Genomic DNA, 20,000 nt, shown 5'->3' on the forward strand with positions numbered 1-20,000 from the left:
CCTGACTCCTGACGCCATCTGTTTGCTCTCTCACTCTGCCACCCACCCCTCCCAGGTCTCAGCTGAGCTCTTCTGCCTCTCTCTCTCTCTTTCTTTCTGTCTCTCTTTCTCTCCTCCCCAAGTCTTACCCTCTTCCACCCACACCATTCAGCTGAGCTCTTCTGCCTCTCTCTGTTTTTCTCTCTCTCTCTTTCTGTCTCTCTCTCTCTCTCTCTCTCTCTCTCTCCATCCAGGCTCACCTTAATGCCTTTCTCCTCCTCGTGGTACACAACAGTCAGAGATATGGTATCGCTGCTGTCAGGCGTTTTGTTTATGGTCCCCTTCCTTATCATTCGTCCCCAGACCACTCATGCTGATTTGTCTCTCTATGCGCCATCAATCCATCCGCTGCTACGAATAGCAGCATCTCAAAACCCCTCATTCATTCACAGGGAATCTCTGCACCCTGACCTCTTGCAGCATCACGGAGTCTCTGCACGAGGACCCAATGACTCATTCCCACCGCAAAAAATGTGTGTGTGGTAGAATCTAGAAACAGGCCTGGCACTGAAACTGGCAATGATAATGTGCTACAGAGGGCAAGCGTAAAAACCACCTAGAGTTCCTGTGACGATCAGACTTTCCACTGGGCTCAGGGCAAAGGGAAATGTCAAGTTATCCACCATTTTTGATACTGTTATATTGTTGTTATATCTATTTTCACATCTTAAAATGGCCTGGCCCATGCCTGCATTCCTGCAAAGTGCCTGCAAACATTAAGACCTCTTTCCAGCCAACTACCAACAGCCCAAACTTTCTCTATTAAGCTCTTTCTATATCTTTACACCTCTAACGCAGCTGTAACATCACCTGTAAGCCCCCCCCCCCACAAACACATACACTCTCACCAACTCACACACACACAAACACATACACTCTCACCAACTCACACACACACACACACACACACGCACACACACACACACACGTCAACAGAAGCCACTCCCGCGCTGCTATTTACGAGGCCGGCCGCTCACCTGCGCGGCTTGCCGTTCTCGTCTGGCGGGATGACGGTGATGTGGATCTTGTGCGCGGTGCGCAGGAGTCGACTGCGCTCATCGGGGTCCAGGTGCACGAGGGGCTGTCCGCACAGCCGTACCACGCGCGCTCCCCGCTGCAGGCCGCCGCTCTCGGCATAGCCGAAGGGCTGCAGCTCCGTCACGAAGCCCTCCTCCGTCATCAGGAAGCCTGGCTGGCCCACGCCGTCGCGCAGCGGGATCACCTCCCGCGCCTCGCAGCCCCGCGTCACCAGCTAGAGATGGAGGAGCAGAGCAGGGTGAAGCAGAGAGCATTACAGGGACGTGGTGGAGACTATTCACATGCTTAGCAAATTACAGTGATATACATCTCTCTTTCTCTCTCTCTCTCTCTCTCTGCATGTGTTTCAGTCTGTGTAAGAGAGAGAGAGAGTGTGTGTGTGTGTGTGTGTGTGTGTGTGTGTGGTGGGAGGTTTTTTTTAAATAAAAAAGCAAATTTAACAAATATAAAAAAAATAAACATGATGGATGGTGGTTAGGCAAAAAGACTGTGAATGTGCTATGGTCAGTCATGCTTATATGTGTGTCGGTGTGAGTGTGTGTTGACAGGAGTGTTTCTTTACAGAAAACAATGAATCTAGAGGTGGCGGATGTGATACAAAGACTATTGTCCCTAATTTAAATGCTCGGTGAAGTGAAAGGTCTGAGGTCTGCCTAAAGCTTGCTTCATATCTATGCACAATCTATTTACAAATTCAACACCATGACAAAAGTGCAAACAGCGTTGGGTCAGCTAAAAGTAGTGGGTCATGCTACATGATACATCTAGTTTATGCATGAGAACTTTGCTCATAGAATGACCGTGCACTTTGACCTGCATTTAAATTAAGGGTCATAGAGAGAATGTGGCTCTCACCTCAAGTCGCTGCACAATCTCTTTGATGTCCTCCACCTGGCTCTCTGGCACGCTTATCGACACCGACTCGCCCCGCTCGTAGAAGATGTCCAGCGAGGGCCCGCCCTTGGCCCCGCTCTCTGTCACCGCCTTCCAGCCAATCACGTCGCGGCAGCAGCTGTTGAAGACCACGCGGCGCGAGCAGCGCTCGATCAGCACCACCGACTCGGCCGAGACGCCCAGCAGGCACGGGAGCCGCGGGAGGTCCATCTCGCCGATGACCCCGCCGGCCTGCCCGGCCGTCACCGCCCACACCAGCGCCCCCGCGCTGTGGAGCTCCGCCCCTTTCGCCCCCTTGCTCTTGTCCTTGCGCTTGCTGCCCAGCGACAGCAGCGGGAACTTGGTGGAGGAGTCGATGGGCGTGGTGGTGACGTAGTTCTCCGCCAGGTCCTTCAGGTACTCCTGGCGCGTGCGCGTGGCCATGGAGCGGAACTTCTCCGACTTCTCGGCGCCGTTCTCCGCGTTCACCACCTTGGCCAGCAGGAAGTTGCGGAAGGCTGGCGAGCGCGGGAAGCGAGCACCCTTGGGAAACAGCGGACCGAACAGCGGGATGTCCTTGGAGCGCGTCACAGCGACCCTGAGAAAAAAATACAGAGAAAGGAAGAGTGAGAGAGAGAGAGAGACAGAGAGACGTGAGGGTGAAAAAGCAAGAGAAAGAGTGTGTGTGTGTGAGAGACGGAGAGAGAGAGAAAGAAAGAAAGAAAGAGATAGAGAGAGTAAGAGAGAGAGAAGGGTTTAGCAATGCACAGAATAGAAAACAGAAATACACCAGAGCCTCAAATTATAAATATTTCAACACTTTGTTGGCCCATGCTGGGGCAGCAGTTTGAAAGAAACAGCCTTGAATTTCATAATTTATAATCGGAGACACCAATCATGGCCTCGTTGGTTTTACCTGTAATAGGTGTTTTCTGTGCAGGGCTCGTGGACCTGAATGATGATGAAGACGTGCTGGAAGTGTGAGCGGATGGCTTTGGGAGTGAAAGGCAAGGCTCCAGGCTCCTGGAAGACTATGGTCACAATATCGTTGCCAATATGCCTCTTCCTCAGCAACTGACATGGAAAAGCCGAAAGGGACAAACAGAGGAAGATAGAGACACAGAAATGAAGGGAGGGAGGGAGAGAGAGAGAGAAAGAGAGAGAGTGGTAAACACCAACACAGGAAACACAGTTACGCGTGCAGTAATTCAATCCACTGCTGATTACGGGCTTTGCGTGTCTAACTGTGTGCCATGCGTCATATTTCAGACTGGGCGACTCGGCGACTGCCCTGCGGAGCAGGTCGCTTCCAGGAAGCCGGGGCCTCTACTGGCGCAGAATACCCATCAGGCAAAGGGGCGCAGCGAGGGCAGCATGCCATACGCTCGGACAGCCTTTAATAGATTTTACTTTCCCCTTGGTCGGCAGCCAAAGAGGCATTTACCCGAGTGCCACCATTGAAGTTTAAGTCTCCCCTGGCAAGTGCGGTTTAACAGCGCAGCCTTCACAATCAATGCACAATGACAGGATTTTACTTTGCTCTCCTCAAAAGAGGCAGAGAGAGAGAGAGAGAGAGATAAAGAGAATGAGTATGAGAGAGAGAAAGAGAGAGGGAGAGAGAGAGAGATCCTTATCATGCACAGCACAGGCCTCCCCTGGATTATTTAAAGCCATATGCCCCTCTGCTTATCAGATTTGTGTATTGTTAAAAACCTTGTGTTTTTGGGTGCACTGTGCATTGTTCATTCATCTAGTAACCTGCATATTGTAGCTCAATATTGTTTACACCCCCCACCTCAACCCCATCACCTGGCTGCCACTCCCAGGCACGCTTTGTTTTGGGTAGCAACACCCCTTTAATTACAGGTAGTGGTTTTTTTATATACAACTGGTCATGGTTAATTACCTGCTGCGTGTTGTTGGGTGTGTAGGGAAGCATGGTGGAGACGTGGAACATGATCTCATAGTCCTGGTAGCGCGTGTACAGCGAGTGGGTTCCTGTGGAGTCGGCTGGTGGGGGGAAGACAAGTTACAAGTCACACACACACACACACACACACACACACACACACACACACACACACACACACACACACAGAGAGAGAGCAGGTTGACCTCACCTGACACACTAAACGCTAAACAAACTAAACAGACAGTAGAGCTGGGACACGGAACACACGTTTTTGGTGGAGTCCTCTTGAGTTTACATCTTGTTCATTTCAGAACTGTGTGTCATTCAAAATTCATTTGATTCACGATGCCACACTCATTTCAGTATTCAGAATATGCCCGGATGAGTTAACATCTTTTCAAAGATCTGAAGTCAAATTGGCTGCTTTGCTTAAAAATTAAGTGTACTGCTGAGTGCTGACATCCACTGACAGGCTTATATGAGGTGCACTACCATTTTTCATTTTTAGTAACAATCAATGAGCACTATTCTTAGCACTCTATTTTCTGTACAAAAACACTGGGTTTTTTTTACAATACAGAGCAAGATGACTCTGCACTTGGCTGTCATTAAGCATTTCACTGTCACTGCCTTACAGCATGAGAGTGAATGCCTACATCCATCTTGAGTGTAAGTCTGACACAGTTCACCTTAAGTTCAGCCAGTTTTAGCATCACACAGTGATCACCCTGCAACTTACTCTTCGTGTCCAGTTGGGCCCGATATTTCTCCCAGCCCTTCAGCCGAACTCGTTCTCCCAGCAGGTCCAGGAACTCTTCGAAGGCCGGCCCTGCACTTTCGTTGTTGTACATATCCTCCTCCGAGCTTTGTCCTGCTTTGCAATACATTATCCCCACCTTTCTCTGGAAATTTAGCTAAACAAGGACATAGAAATACGACTTTATGTTATATTATAGTATGTAGTATGGCATGTTAGTTAGCTATCTAGTTTAAACCTTATTCATGGGTTTCATCAGGTCCCTTTACACAGGTGTATAAAATCAAGCACCTTGATTATGAATGCAGACTGCATGGTGCTTGATTAATACACCTGTGGAAAGGGACCTGATGAAATCCATGAATATGATATGATTGTGGCATGGTATATTGCTTTTTCTACTTGGTAGTTGTTTGACACATTTAAAAACAATGGATTGTAAAAGATTAAGTGACAGAATACTAGGACGTTTTATTATTAATACTAAATAAAGTAACAGGATGCCAGGATGTTCTACACTACTTTTACTCAAACAACTATGCGAAGACCTATGATGAATTGTTAACATGATGGCTTTCGCTCCTAGGCTGTTCTGCCATGTTATGGTAAAGGTCAATAAACAATGTCAGAGGTTAGCGGATGGGGAACTCACGCCCTGCTCGTCGAGTTTCAGCAGCGTGTCTCGGACTTTGGGCGACGTGGAGGCCAGCCTCAGGCAGTGAAGGTTGAGCTCGGGAATAATAAACTCCAGCAGTCTCTTGGGGGAAAGACCGCGAGGAGTCGTGTGCCGTGCCGATGAGGGAACCGACTCCTCGAGGATTGAGCCGCGCAGTGTCTTCAGCTGGAGAGAAAAGGTGCAGCGCGCGAGTTAACACGAGAGCTTAGGCCTACATGTGTGCAATTCACGTGATCATGTAACGTTTTTAAATGTAATACCAAATTCATACATGTCTTCATACTTGTTGACGTAGCAGGCCTACAATATCGTCAGATAATTTCTCTTCAGTTAATTTCGAGTGGAATATGTTTTTAGGATTCTCATAGCGGTATTAGGCTACAGTTTGAACTTAGCAGGTGCACATAAAATAGCCCACTGTTAGTAGTGGGAGTGAGACATCTAAGGCTGGATTCGTTATCTGGGTTCAGGATTGCAGAAGTGAGTAACCTTGATAGCCTACATTTCGCGCAAAGTGTCAGTTGAAATAGAGAGCATTTGGTGTTTATGTCAGACTCATACAAAATCATGTGAAGAAGGCTAGTTTTCTCTTTTAATTTCACCTCAGTGGTGCGAAAGATGATCCTGTAGTTATACTGGGCTCCACTGGAACCCTCCTTCTCTTCCCTTCTGAAGCTGATGGCCACTGGGCCAAGCCGGTCATCCACGCCAAAGAAGTTCTGGTGATCTTGTGTTAGAAGGCAGAGAGTTAGAATTAGAATGAATGGTATGGATGTTAACACAGCACACAGCTGGGAGCTAACAGTTGAAAAACAATCACAGTGTTGGCAAAAGGTCAAGAATGAAAGGAAATCTAGAAAAAAAATGTATGTGAAATATTGTGTCTTCTTTTGATGAAAAACGAGTGAAGTCTTTTTTTTTGTTAAAGCTTCGGAACATTGAACAGGCAGACACGCACACCACACAGACACACACACACACACACACACACACACACACACATACCACACAAAAAATATATGCAGCCGAAAACAGTCTCTGTCCCAGTTTCACATCCTCAGGTTCTAACTTGACTGTAGCTGACAATATACCAAGGCCTCTCCATCACACGCCACAGATGCTGCAGACCAGACCTCATGTGCAACGAGGGTGCAACAAACGCTGTCTGTCACATACCAACCAAGGCTGTGGGAAGTGTGTGTGTATGATGTGTGCAAGCTGGGCTGAAGCAACTATTGAAGTTGCACACTCACAGGCATACATGTAAGTGATCACACATGCAGTACACACTCACTCCCACACTCACATGCACACAAAACACATTCACATATATTCAGCCAAGAGGTGTAAATCTATCTGCTCTGCTAAACCTCATTTTGAGAAGTGAACTCATGAAACCAATTTCTCACACAGTAGTCACACATGAACAGAAAACACACAAACACAAACACATACACCCATAAAGCACGCGCACACACACACACACACACACACACACACACACACTTAAGTGTGCTCCTCTATCACCTTTCATGTAGAAGTACTTGTGGTAGTAGCGTGCACCCAGATCCGCGTGCTCGATGAAGTAGTTACTCTTGACCTGCTGTTGCACGTGGCTCTCGCGCGGTTCCTCCAGCACGGACACGGCGTCGTTGGGGCTCAGCAGGCTCCGCCACGGACCCCAGCGGCCCCTCGTCCTGCCGAGCCCCACCTGCTCCTCGCCGCCCACCTCGTTGCGGAAGTGCGGGCAGCTGAGCAGCAGCTCGTTGTCGTTGCCGTCACCCTCGTCCATCAGCAGGCCCAGCAGGTCGGGGTCGTCGCTGCTGTTGCTGCCCATCGTCCCGCACCCCCCGCTGTTTCCGGTTCCGCCGCCCTGCGATGGCGACGCCGGGGCTGGCTGGCTGAGAGGCCGCAGCTGCGACGCGGCCGACGCGCCCGAGGTGATGTTCTTCTTGCGGCCGATGCTGTCGCGGTTGGACGCCACCTCGGACATGTCGAAGAGGATGCTCTGGACGTCGTAGTGGGCGAAGTTCCGCACCCACGTTCCACCGGCCATGTTGTCGCACACCCCGGGCGGGGGCAGGAGGGACGCGTGGCTGGGCTTGGGACGCTTATTCAGCCCGTCCGGTTTTGGGGGCTTGGCCGGTTTGGGGGGCTCCCCGCAAGCTGCCGTGGACAAGCCGGGGCCGTCGGTTTCTGTCGGTATGGGCTGCAAGCCCAGCAGCAGCAGCGGGTCTTTGAAGCGTTCGGCACTCGGGCTTAGGGGTCCGTGCTCGTCCCCGTGGAGCCCCTGCGAGTGGAGTCCCCTCATCTGCCTCTCCAGCGACGACAGGCTGCCGTACTCGCGGTGGAGCACCACCGACGAGTCGCCCGACGCGCCCGAGCCGGTTTTCTCCCCGCCGGCCGCGCGCGCCGCTTTCCCGCCGGACTTCCCGCCCGAGTCCACGTCGCCCAGCGTGACGTCGCTGTTGCTGCGCTGCATGATGTGGCTGCGGCAGGTGGAGTGCAGGTTGAGCGCGCGGCTCGGCGTCACGCCGTCGCCCTCCGTGCCCTCGCCGTCCCGCCGCGGAGGCCACTCGGCCACCACCCGCGTGCGGATCCCGCTGCCGTCGCGCTTCGGGTCGAAGGTGACGGTGGCCAGCGGCGGCCGCGGGCTCTGCCGGCGGAGCTTGCGGATGAAGAGGTCGTCTGACTGCATGGCGGCCAGTCCGAGGATATTGAAAGGCCTCAGTTTTAGAACCGTTGTGTGGTCGCCACTACAGTATAAATCTCGCCTTGGGCTCTCTGCTCTGTGAGTTCGCACTGGACGCACTGACGATTAACTGCTGCGCATAAACACACGTCGCTCATGTGCCATGTAGCGGTGGCTGTGTGACTGTCCGTCCTTTGAGACCCTCAGATTGTTCGAAGCAACAGCCGTCCCCTCTCTCAAGGTGACCTTTAGATAATGCTGTCTTCTGTTTTTCGGTTCAGAGCTCGGCTCATTGTGAAGTCTCAGTCTCCAATCGTGGGCATAGAACCGCTCTGCTCTGTGGGGGAGGTAACTGTGGGGTGTTCCTGGAGGAACCACACATGAGGAACCGAGGAAAAGCAGAAGTGACCGGTTCTAGAGGTTGATGCAGCGTGCTGGGAGGTGAGGATCCCTCTGTGTCAGCTTCCCCATGGGTTCTTAGGGGTTTCAGGTGCCGCTGATTATCTGTGAAGCAAAGTAAAAATACAAAGTTTTAATCTCTCAAGTTATCGCACTGTAAAAGCACAGACACTGACAGAATTAGTCCGAAGAATAGACAGCATTTTCTCTCAGTGGGATCTCAATATGACTGTAGAGTTATTTTCATATTCAGTAGAACATTACTCATTTCCTCAATTTGGAGACATTGTCCCAAGATGTAATGTAAGTAGTCATTTAAATTGCAGCATTAGACATAATGTTTGAGGTGGGTTCCCATGAGCTTTGCTAGTTAGCTCTGATCCTATGGGTGGAAAAGAGAACATTTGTATGGAATTTGTTTATGATGATGTTTGTCGCAATATCCATAGCAGCATAAACCCCTTTGAAAATCTACATCTAATCACTCGGCAGCACCTGTACTATTCACAGATGACGAGACAACAATTTTGAAACTCTACCTTTCAGCGTCTACCTACAAGGCAAACAAGGCGGTCTGACGCTAACACCATTGTTCCACATCACTTTTATATCTCACTCTCCTGTGCACTATTATTTTTCCCTTCCAAAAATAGCCTGCGTGCAGCCGGTGCAGGGCACACCACATCCACCCCACAGACTGTCACAATAGCCTGCTTCACATGGGGGGAGGGGGCCCCTTCCTGTATACCGAAGCGGCCTCGGAGTAAAATAGTAATAAAGTAACAATGCTGTCTTAGCCTGCCAACAAAGTAACACCGGAGAGAAAGAAAGAAAGAAAGACACAGACAGACACACGCAGGTAAAGAAAAAGACAGACAGACCAAGCGAGAGAGAGAGAGAGAGAGAGTTACTGGCAGCTGAAGCGAAGCAAGACCACTCTGAAGGCTTTCCAAAGCATGTTGGTCATACCTCTCACAGAGTGGAATGTCTATCTATTGGCTCCCTCACACCTACCAGCGTGCTTGATGTCCACCTACACTGCGCGCGAGCCGCTTAGCGACTGTACAGGAGCCACAGATCAAGATCGAGCCCGTGGATGAGAGGCTGACATCGGCCCTGTTGCCGCCTCATCAGTGAGTCAGGCCCTTAAAGGGCCAGCGTGAAAATTCAGCTCACTCTGCCATGCCAATGCATGTTTACTTTCTCTCTCTCTCTCTCTCTCTCTCTCTCTCTCGAAAGGCATTGCAAGACTTTGCAAATCAAAACTTGACAATACATCAACTGCGTCATATTTGTGTGACAGAGGCTTGATAGGAAGGCTTCCACGCTTACCGATACACCTGACATGTCATCAGCTGCCTGTTCTCTCCCCTGACAGGCAGACACGCGGATACGGGCACACCTACCCCGGCGACAAAAGAAGCAGTTGTGAAGTTGTGTCAATTCCTCTCCTCTAGCTGCCCTTACTGTGGCGCTGCATTGACGTCAGCAAAGACGGAAAGCCATTTGCTGTCAGCACAGAGGTGAGAGGATGAGCTCGTCTCTCATTTTGAGGCTGTTTCCTGTCCCTCTCTCTGTCTCTCTCTTTCTCTTTCTCACACACACACACACACACACACACACACACACACACACACGCAACCCTTGTCGAGATGATTTGCTGCCTCCAGAGCAGGTGCAGTGTGTTGCAGTGTGTGGCTGAAGCCAGTACTGAGTGCAGACTGCTGCTGCTGCTGCTGCTGCTGCTACTGCTACTGCTGCAGAGATACACTTGCTTGCTTGCCCGAGAGGGAAGAGGAGGAAACTATGGTTTTGCAACAATCATCCTCCCCCTCTCTCGCACATATACACATGAACACACAAATGTACATGCTCAATGTACACCATCATGCATATTGCACAAATACCATGCCCCGTGGGTTGAGATTAATATTAACAAGTATTCAAGTATGCTTGTATTCTTCTGATCTCGAAACCATTCAAATATCTATGTACTGTATGTGTGTATATTTATGTATCTATGTATATATGTATGTATGTATCTATCTATCTATCTATCTACTGTATACTGTATATGTGTATATATCTGTATGTCTAAAACAAGCTTACAGACAATAGCTTAACTCGGCAAATGTTGTCAGTGTGTGAATGTGTTTACCGCAGACAAACCAAACATACCCGCCTTCCCCCCACCACTACCCTTTTGACTAAACAAAAACACATATCTACAGAACCGTTAAGTGTGTGTCAACGCTAGAGCCATCCAAACTCTCTCCTAGTAATGACGTAAATGCAGATGCTGACTGGGGCTTTTTCTTATCTGCCGGAACACCTGGAGTTACATTTTAAAACCCTGTGCTCAACGGGTACTTGCTGCCCAAAATAACACATTTTGTTTACAAAATACACTGGCCCTTTATGAAAACGCTTACGCTTGCTAACACCTCTGACACACCGCACACAAACAGACCAATTGAGTCAATTCTTTAGAAACTGGCCAAAGTTATCATGGTCACTGGCGTTATCAGAGAACGGTAGAAAGTAAACATCTGTCACCAATTATGTTTTTTTTTGTGTGTGTGTGTGTGTGTGTGTGTCTTTCTCTAATATCTGTGTTCACCATTTTGAAAGAGTGTGTGAAAATGTGAAAAATGTGTCGAACCAATGTCAAAATGTTAACAGATTTGTGCGAGAGGACTTAGTGGTGTGTTAAGGTGAAGACGCTTATGAGCAGCAAAGTTTCCACCAGCAGCGGAGAGAAGGAAAAAACGCAGCCTAATAATCTGTCACTTTTAATAGAACAAACTCTCTTATTATTTGCTACATCAGTTCAAATTTAATTGGATCGCTCAGAACCCGAAGTATATGCAATAGTGCCTTGGGAGTGATTGAAGCAAAGTGTTTCTGTCAATGATGGATGGTGTTCAGAGTAGTCTGGTTGGTTACTGTAATCAGCTAACTGAAGTCACATTAATGATTTCTATTTTTTACAAAGGCGTCCTATTCTTGGATTTAAAGTTGTTTAATGTACAGTATATACGTACATGTATATATTTTCTTTTTGATAGTGAGAGACAGGAGAGGACAGGGTAATCATTAGCGTGAGTGTGGAGAGACTCATTCTAATAACCCAGTATCTGGCATATGCAGCTGGTTGTGAATTATATGGACTTTTAATTCCCATTAGTGACTTGCGTAAGTCTTGCAGGGATTTCTGAAACTTTTATCCCATTTGTGGAATGCTCGTCTCGTCTTACAATGCTTTTGATGTCTTACATAAAACGATTATTACTTTTTTTTTTTTTTTTTAATTCTGGAAGTTCTAGAAGTCTCCATGCCTGTCTGAAGAGTTGAGTCCTGTCTGATCAAACACTTAATTACTGTCCTATTACTATAGCATGACTCAAATGCTGTAGGAACTACCTTTGGATGAAGGCAAAGAAATATGTTGTTGTTATCCTGACATGCCTGAAAAGGGACCGACGAAAAGGTTTCCTCACTTTTGTTTGTTTTTTCGTTCGTTTGTAATGAGGAATAAGGTCAAATGTGCAATGACTCAAATGTAGAAATGCTTGAGTCAGTCATACTTCCTTATCCTGGCACAAAATCAGTTGGCCCCTACATGCTGCTTTACAAAACTCTGTTGCATTTCACTAATACAGTCTTACCCAGTGGCTAGTTATAATTTGAGGCAAGTGAGTATTGTTCATGTAGCATGGTCACGCACTTAAACAACATTGTAGCTAACTATCAAGGATGTCCTTGAAAAATGCAACTGTCTCACAGGAAGTAATGACGTGAACCAAGGCTAGTTGTCTGATATGTGAGTGTGGTATTCTGTTTTCTCTATGTACCACCAGAATACTTGCAGTGATGAGCCTTTTGTCACTAAGAAATCAGGCTGTTTGGACTGTCCCTGAATGGCAAGAGCAGGGTGCTGTATAATGCGTTTGCTACATTATTTTGCTGCCAACCACAGATTTAGGCTATTTCTTTAAATAACATTATAATGTGTGATAAATATTGAATGAATCCCAAGGAGCCCGATATTTTCCCCATCATCTCTGGTATTAAATATTCATCCATGCCGCTTAACACGGGTAGAGCCTCCAGTTTAGTTCACCTTCAGTTTTTCATGGCACATTAAGGACTGTGGATGAGCTAGTTGACAGACAAGTAAAGCAGAAACAAAGAAACACCAAAAAGATACACAGATGGCGCTATATTTAGCTTTCCTATAAATTTCCAAATTCTCAACTTCTCTTCAACCCTCACAGGAAAGGTAAACTCACACTCCCTCTCAATCTCAATCTCAAGCACGCACACACACACACACACACACACACACAAGCACACACACACACACACACACACACACACACACACACACACACACACACACACACACACACACACACACACACACACACACACACGCAGACACACACACACACACGCAGACACACACACACACACACACACACACACACACACACAAGCACACATACACACACACACAAGCACACATACACACACACACAAGCACACATACACACACACACAAGCACACATACACACACACACACACACACACACACACACACACACACACACACACACACACACACACACACTCAGATAGACACGCAGATACACTCACACTCACACCAGTAGGGAGCTCTTATCCAACTCTATGAATCATAGCAGCTAAATACAGAAGGGCCCCCGCTGCATGCATGTGAGAGACTGTTAAAAAGTTCTCCACCCCAGTCCTGTATTACCATATGTGATTCTCATGTGCGCTTGCCCTCCAGTGAGAGACTCAGTGAAATCCTCTGGGTCTCCACAGATCCCTGCCTCCCTGAAGGAGATTACTGCTCCCAGGCCACGCTACAGATTTATACCCTCTGAGCCACTATAGCCTGCATCTACAGGGCACTTAGGGTTGTGCTATTATCACATGTGGGAAGCTTGTTTTCTGAAAATCACACCCAGTATCAATACATTAGGTAACAAAGCAGCATAATGATGGAAGTGGTTGATTCCCAAGTAATTTAATAAAATAATGCAGTATTATTTATGATATTTAGCATATATTTGATTTGTTTACCTATACGTAGGTTGAGCAAAATGGAGATTTTAGGAGATATTATCCTCTTTTTTTATGGCAACTGACCGCAGGTTGTCCTCACCTGACAGACAGACTGTCGTCATCGCGGCGAGGCATTTTAATTGGTTAAGGCCATCACAGGTCTCATTTCCCCATACATCCTGCGTCGCTTCTCCCATGCGGAACAGTGTGGTTGGATTATGTATGTTTGTGTCTGCCCTTTGCGTTTGATGATGCACATGGCGTTCAGACCGAAACAAAAGCGCGCCATGTGACTTAAAACACAGCTGCTTCCTGATATAAACAGTAAGCCACTGTGCTATGTGTTTGTGTGTAATGTGTGTGTGTTTGTGGGTATATGTGCATGTGTGTGTGTGTATTTGTGTGTGTGTGTGTGTATGTGTTTGTGTGTAATGTGTGTGTGTTTGTGTGTATATGTGCATGTGTGTGTGTGTATTTGTGTGTGTGTGTGTGTGCATGTGTGCGTGCCTGTGTGGGTGCCTGTGTGAGTGTTTGTGCATGCGCGTGTGCGTGTTTGCTCGCCTGTGTGTGTGTGTATCAAGCACAAACCAGTATTAAAACAATCAAAATAAAGTACAAATTACAATGTTTCTTTCTTCTATCAGAGGCTTAAGCAAAGACGGATTACACAGGACATGCAGCCATGCAGGGGGATTAGAGCGCTCTCCAGGATTCTCTGAAGATTGGGAACATTAATTACGACCCTTCTGCATTCTGTTGCCCCTCTGGTTTCTACTGGAAACCACCGTTACTCCCCTCAAGCCTGCCAGACTCAGTGCAGGCTTGCTATCAGCACTACAAAGAGAACAGGGAGGGTTTTAGTGTAATAAGCCTACTATGGAAATATGTGACACCTCGCGAAACAGAATTCAAATAACCCAACTGGTTGGGCTATCTGCTAACAGTATTAGGATCAGGAATACAATGCAGAGGGGGCTACACATACTATGAAAATGCATATCTGCTGTTCATGTAATGTACGTCGTCAGCCACTTTTGAGGATAGCATCTGCTGAGCTGAAATAAATGTCGACATAATGAACTGCTGTCTTTGTGACTGCGGGTCGGCTGTTTAGCCCGTGCCAACAATGATCTCAGCATGTATCTCAGATCGGTCTGTTGGAAAGCGGGCTGGTGATGACGTGACTACCGTAGGTGTGAGGACCGCGCTGGCGTGGCAGGGAGATTTCGCCGACTCTATCCTGTGCAGCCCACGTGTGCGGGGCGAGGCGCAGCGGCTGAAGCGGCGTCTGTTTGTTGGGTCAGGATTTAACAATGGAAACAAGGTCAGGGGCCGAGGCTAGGACGCTATATGCTCGGTTTCAGGGAAACGTTACTTCCTGGTTACTCTTTTTCACACTCACATAGACACCCCCCGATACCCCCCCCCCCTCACACACACACACACTCTCTCTCTTAGCCTCTCCTTCCTGTGGGAGTTATGGGTTGGGGGGGGGGGGGGGGTTGTTTCCTGTGTGACAAAAAGTCACCCACACACTGACCTCCGCACCCTGGTTAAGGATGTGTTCCTGTGGTCATCCAATCCTGTCTGGCTAAAATTGACCCATATGTCCAGGTCTCGTACCTCCTGCTCTATCTCCCTCTGTCGCGTGCATCTCATTCTGTTTAATGCCCCTGGCCTGCACACTTTAAGCCCTTTGATCCCTGTGCCCTTTTTTACAAAAAAAAAAAAAAAAAGACGAAAGCACAAATAACTTTCTGGGGGTGGGAGGGAAAACAGCAAACAACAAATGATGGATTTGAGACACTCTGTCTGATTAAAAGAGCGTGTCTCCTCCGGGCTAAGCCGCAGACATCTGAGGTCCCAACCAGAGGCACCGCAAGAGCTGTGCTGATTTGTGCGAGCGGATGAAATCTGATCTGGGGCCCCTGCGGCTCCCTGGGGGCCAAACGAGATACAGTAGATCACGTGGGCCACATCTGCCGTAGGCTCGCCTCTCCTCTCCTCTCCTCCCTGCGATGCCCCTCCGAGCCACGACACTGATTGATCCCCTGTTGCTGTTCGGCTTTTGGTAGATTTGAAGCCATTCGGGACATTTGTTATTTGGTGTTCAGTTTGATATAATCATAAACTCTACCCTTTGGTCTGTTTTAGGGAGTTTTTGGTTTTCTTCTTGTGTGCGTGCGTGTCTATTTGGGATTTAGATGATCCCTTAAACGACAGGAGACGAGCAGATGAAATCAGATCAGACCCCCAGACCCTCGCTGCAGCGCTGCAGAAATGACATCAGCTAGTACAGACAAAGGCATGACACAACAGGTCACAACACCACGCCACAGATCTGACCAAGTGCATTCATGAGGACAAATGGGGTGGCTGAAATAGAGCAGTGCTTTTTTTGACCGGTGTAACAGAAAGAACCAAAAATTGCTTCGATCGTAATGCCTTAAAAATGTGCACATGTGGTGGTGTGTTATCATGACTTCATGTCCATCTCAAATAGAGTAACTGGCACCTGGCTGCAAGCATTCATTTTGCCTATCTGCCCGCAATCAGTCTCTTTTGTTTACTGGTAAATACAAAGTTTTGCATAATTATTGTTTATATTGCATCGCCTGCAGCATTATCTATCACCAGTCCTCACAGAGCTGCTGTCTGTGGTCTGATGACTAGTGCCTTTAACGAGACTTAGGCATCAACCAATAATAACGATTGATTTGGGTAATTGAACCAATTAACCTCATATTCTCTCTCTCCAGCTGCCAGTCCCTGTAAACATTATTGATCAAACGCTCCATGGGTCCCCTCCCTTACCCAAGCCTGATATTTACACATTTTCAGCGCCTCGAGTTTAACTGTTTAACAACAAGATAATATAATATGTTACACATTTCTTTATTTATGAAACAATAACATTATATATTGCAGAATATGTAATACTGCCACTGTAATACTGAATGCTGCAATGTTTCATACAAATCTCAGAGCACATATACTGAAAGCTGCACTGTTTCATAAAAATCCCATTCCATACAGTCATTTCAGCAATACTGCCTCTAATTCCTCAAAAAAAAAGAAAAATGTAATGAAAAAAAATGTAATTCAGCATTATGGGAAAAATATTGATTCCATGCATACATCTTACATAGATAAACATCCATTTTCCCTTCACTTTTCACTGCTGTCTGTCTCCCAGTAAGCTGGGATCAGAGATGGCACTAAGTAATTGGTGCTGGCCCTTTGTCATGCGTTTGGCCTGTGTTTTCTGCTATTTCATAGCCCAAGCAGCCTTCTGACTGAGTTATTGGCCTCAGCAGTGGCGGCTTCCTCCACTCAATAGATTGACTTGGAAAATAGGTTAGCTGTCAGGGTGGGGGGAGTGAGGAGGAGGAGGAGGAGGAGGATGGGGCTGGGGGAGGCGGCGGAGGAGGAAGGGTGACTTTCAGTCTGGAGAGCGATTCTGGGACACCAGCCTATCACTTACAATGAAGCTATATCACCAGGGCCCCCTCCTGTGAGGGTACCGCCTTCCCTGAGCCCTGCAACGAAGGACAGACCTCCTTCAAGGGCTTTGAGGGGTGGCAAGGTGGCGCACAGGAGAGGGCAAGGGTGGGTGGGTACAGGAGCCGGGGAGATGAAATCAATGCGGCACCGTAATCAGAGCCTTAACACCTCCAGTGGCTGGGTCGCGCGGGGGGGGATAGTAATTGACATTAGATAGCATGATGGTAATAAGGACAACAATTTGTTTTCTTTTCACCGGCTGGCCCGGCGCCAGGGTGAGTCATCATGGCAGAGTGCACCGCCGCGCTCTCCCCCTCTCCTCTTTGTTGCGCGCACACAAGCCCGAGCCATTAGCGGACATGGATGCTCCCTTATCCGAGGCCCCGATCTGTTCCGCGCAGCCTCCAGCCCACGGCCCTAACCTTGGAAATGCTCTTTTCATGGAGGCGTACACCTGTCACTGAGCAAGTTAACCAAAGGGCTGCGTGTTGTCAGCGTTAGCCTGCCTGCCCTCAGCCTTCTACCCAGGATGCATTGCTGCACCATCAGTACTAGAGTCTTTGAGTGTGTGTGGGTGTTATGTGTGTGTGTGTGAGAGGAAAGAGAGAGGGGGGGGTGTTGGTCAGGGTGTTGCGTCACAGTTAGAATTACTGCAGTGATGTGGGGCTTTTTTGCATGCTGCATATTCTGCTTATAGGGCTGGCTACTCCAAGGACCACTCAGAATAGGTCAAACTCACCTCGGGGACAAACAAATATAGTATCTGCTGATGGCATCTAAAATGAGATCCCACATCCCCACTGACACACACACACAAACACGATTTTTTTGTCATGGGGTGTGACCAAACCTGTCCTTCAGAAATTGGACATACATCTGTTGGGTTTTAATCATTAATGAGGCCGGTGGGACACTGGTTAGACGCTGGTTAATTATTCAGGCAGTGGCCTGTCCTGCTCTGTCTCCCAAATGAAGCACATCAGCTGGTCATCTGAAAATCTGTCTCCTCGTCCACCCCTACGCCCCCCCCAAGACACACACATACACACACACACACACCAACAAACACACAACAGCCCTGCTCAAGAACAGCAAAAAAAAAACATATTGGTGTGCTATTGGCTGGTGTTGCAATGCTGTCTGCAAGACCACTGTGGCCGCACCGAAACTAATGCTTGAGAAAAATTCCCCTAGCGCGTTTTAGGTTGAGGTGAGAGGGCAGAGCGTGACATTAGGTCTGTGACGACAAGTTCTCACCGCCGAGTTCTTCTGAGCACTCTCCTCAGAGGATGTCAGAGATGTGGGAGGTGAAAACTGAAAACTATTACAGCCCCCGAAGACACTGCAAGCGAACCTCTCATAGATCAAGTACACAAGTCACGGCAAGTTTAAAAAAAAGACGGGAGTGTATGCTTGTGCTGGTGTACCTGACTCTATCTTGTCTATTTATACGCCTGTGTATGCATGCAGGGGAAACAAAGACATTCAAAGACAGAGACAGTGATTGTGTGCGGTAGTAAAACAAATAGCAGTCAACCATCAGTCAATCACCCTGTCTATGCAGGCAAATAATGCAGCATTCATATAGACCATCCATTAGTGTACCGTCACACCGGTGTAACAGGAATGTTGGAAAATTAACATTCTAAAGAATATCTGGGTTCATTGAATTCTACATAGAATTTTAGAACGTTGAATTGTTGCAGAATGGAATCTTGTGTTAGAATGTTCAAAACCCACCCTTTTAAAGGTTAAAGGTGCACTATGAGATCCTGCTTGATCTTAGCGAGATTTCATTTGTATCTCAAATCGTATGTTTCTCCCCTTGATCAGCTTGCTGTCTGTCCACTGAATACGATGTGAAAAAACCCGATATCAAAAGACAACACAGGGGCTGTGATCCTCAAAACAAACGTTAACAACAATAGGGGCACAGGATGTGCACCAAAACAATAACAAACCAAAGATTCTAGAACAGAGCCAGATTGATCAGTTATTACGTCAAAAGAATGAAGCTCTGAGTTCGACGTCAGGCGCGCCACTGTGGTAAGCACAGCGCAACATTTCAGACACAGTTCAATCATAACACCTAAACAGCTGTTTTTGCCGTTGTCAGCTGGTTTTTTTTGTTTACACGGTAATGAACTGCAAGATCTGGCCGTGTGAAAGGCACGATTTATTATTTTTCAACTTTCCACTGAATAAGGAGGTAATAGGCCTTTAATTAGTCAGATAATGTAGGCCTATGCGCTGGTGAATAGATCACATCAATTCCCATTGGGAGATTCTGTTAAGCTAGCTAGCAGGCAAACTAACTTAGCTACGTTATATTGTCATCTTTTTTCTTATTTTCTATCCGTAGGCTAAGTTAACCTTTGTTTACGGCCACTGGCGCATTACCAATCACTATAATGTAGGCTAAGTCAAGTAACATGGTACGACAACCACAATAAACATACTTTTCAAACGGGAGTCCAGAACAGGACCGAACAGGTGTTGTGAGTAATGAAGAAGCAGTGATCATAATCATAATCGTAAAACACGCCGCATATGCTGCCTCCAGTGAAAGCTTGTTGTGCACTGTGCAGTCTGTGAAGGCACAAAAAAAACTTTCGTTGTCGCCTGACTTGAGAGAATAGGTTCATTGTAGCCCATATTCTCTTATTTCTCTCAACTGCAACATTGACAGACAGCCTAGCCTACTAACCACCACAGCCTAGCGTATCCTTATAGTTAACTTGGTCTTACGGTAGGCCTATCCGTCTTTTTCATAACTGGCTGCTGTGCTGTGTCGTTCATAGACAGTAGGCTAAAAATGTGTCGCTCATCGCTCCCTTTCATTATCTCTAGGCCTAGGCTACTGTGCGCAAAGTGTCGAGGCCACATACAGTCGAGTCGGGACATAAAATAGTTTGACGAAGTTTAAGGCATGTTTAGTAGGATATGGCAGCGCCATAGACTACCAGACTGTTTATTTAAGGATTACCGATGTTGTGGAAGGAAATTCGTTGGGATCCT

At 47.5% G+C, this 20,000-nt stretch overlaps 1 protein-coding gene across 3 annotated transcripts in view; it reads right to left on the bottom strand.

The window, feature by feature from the left end:
- The window catches only part of sipa1 (signal-induced proliferation-associated 1), a 49,933-nt gene that overhangs the window by 17,538 nt on the left and 12,395 nt on the right, over positions 1-20,000 (bottom strand). For 2 of the 3 annotated variants that reach the window (XR_009939162.1, XM_062536323.1), the window contains exons 2-9: positions 6,823-8,491; positions 5,898-6,022; positions 5,272-5,460; positions 4,602-4,776; positions 3,857-3,960; positions 2,867-3,024; positions 1,933-2,548; positions 1,017-1,291 (exon numbers count right to left, since the gene is read on the bottom strand). Coding sequence is in view for 2 of the 3 variants with exons in the window: in XM_062536323.1 (XP_062392307.1) it covers positions 1,017-1,291; positions 1,933-2,548; positions 2,867-3,024; positions 3,857-3,960; positions 4,602-4,776; positions 5,272-5,460; positions 5,898-6,022; positions 6,823-7,993 (2,813 nt within the window). In the remaining variant the exon portion in view is untranslated. Of the gene's footprint in view, positions 1-1,016; positions 1,292-1,932; positions 2,549-2,866; positions 3,025-3,856; positions 3,961-4,601; positions 4,777-5,271; positions 5,461-5,897; positions 6,023-6,822; positions 8,492-9,718; positions 9,794-20,000 lie in introns of those variants that run through there. The other variant, XM_062536324.1, reaches the window with a different exon arrangement.

The sequence above is a fragment of the Sardina pilchardus genome, chromosome 5 (assembly GCF_963854185.1).
Source record: "Sardina pilchardus chromosome 5, fSarPil1.1, whole genome shotgun sequence".
NCBI classification, from domain to species: domain Eukaryota; kingdom Metazoa; phylum Chordata; class Actinopteri; order Clupeiformes; family Clupeidae; genus Sardina; species Sardina pilchardus.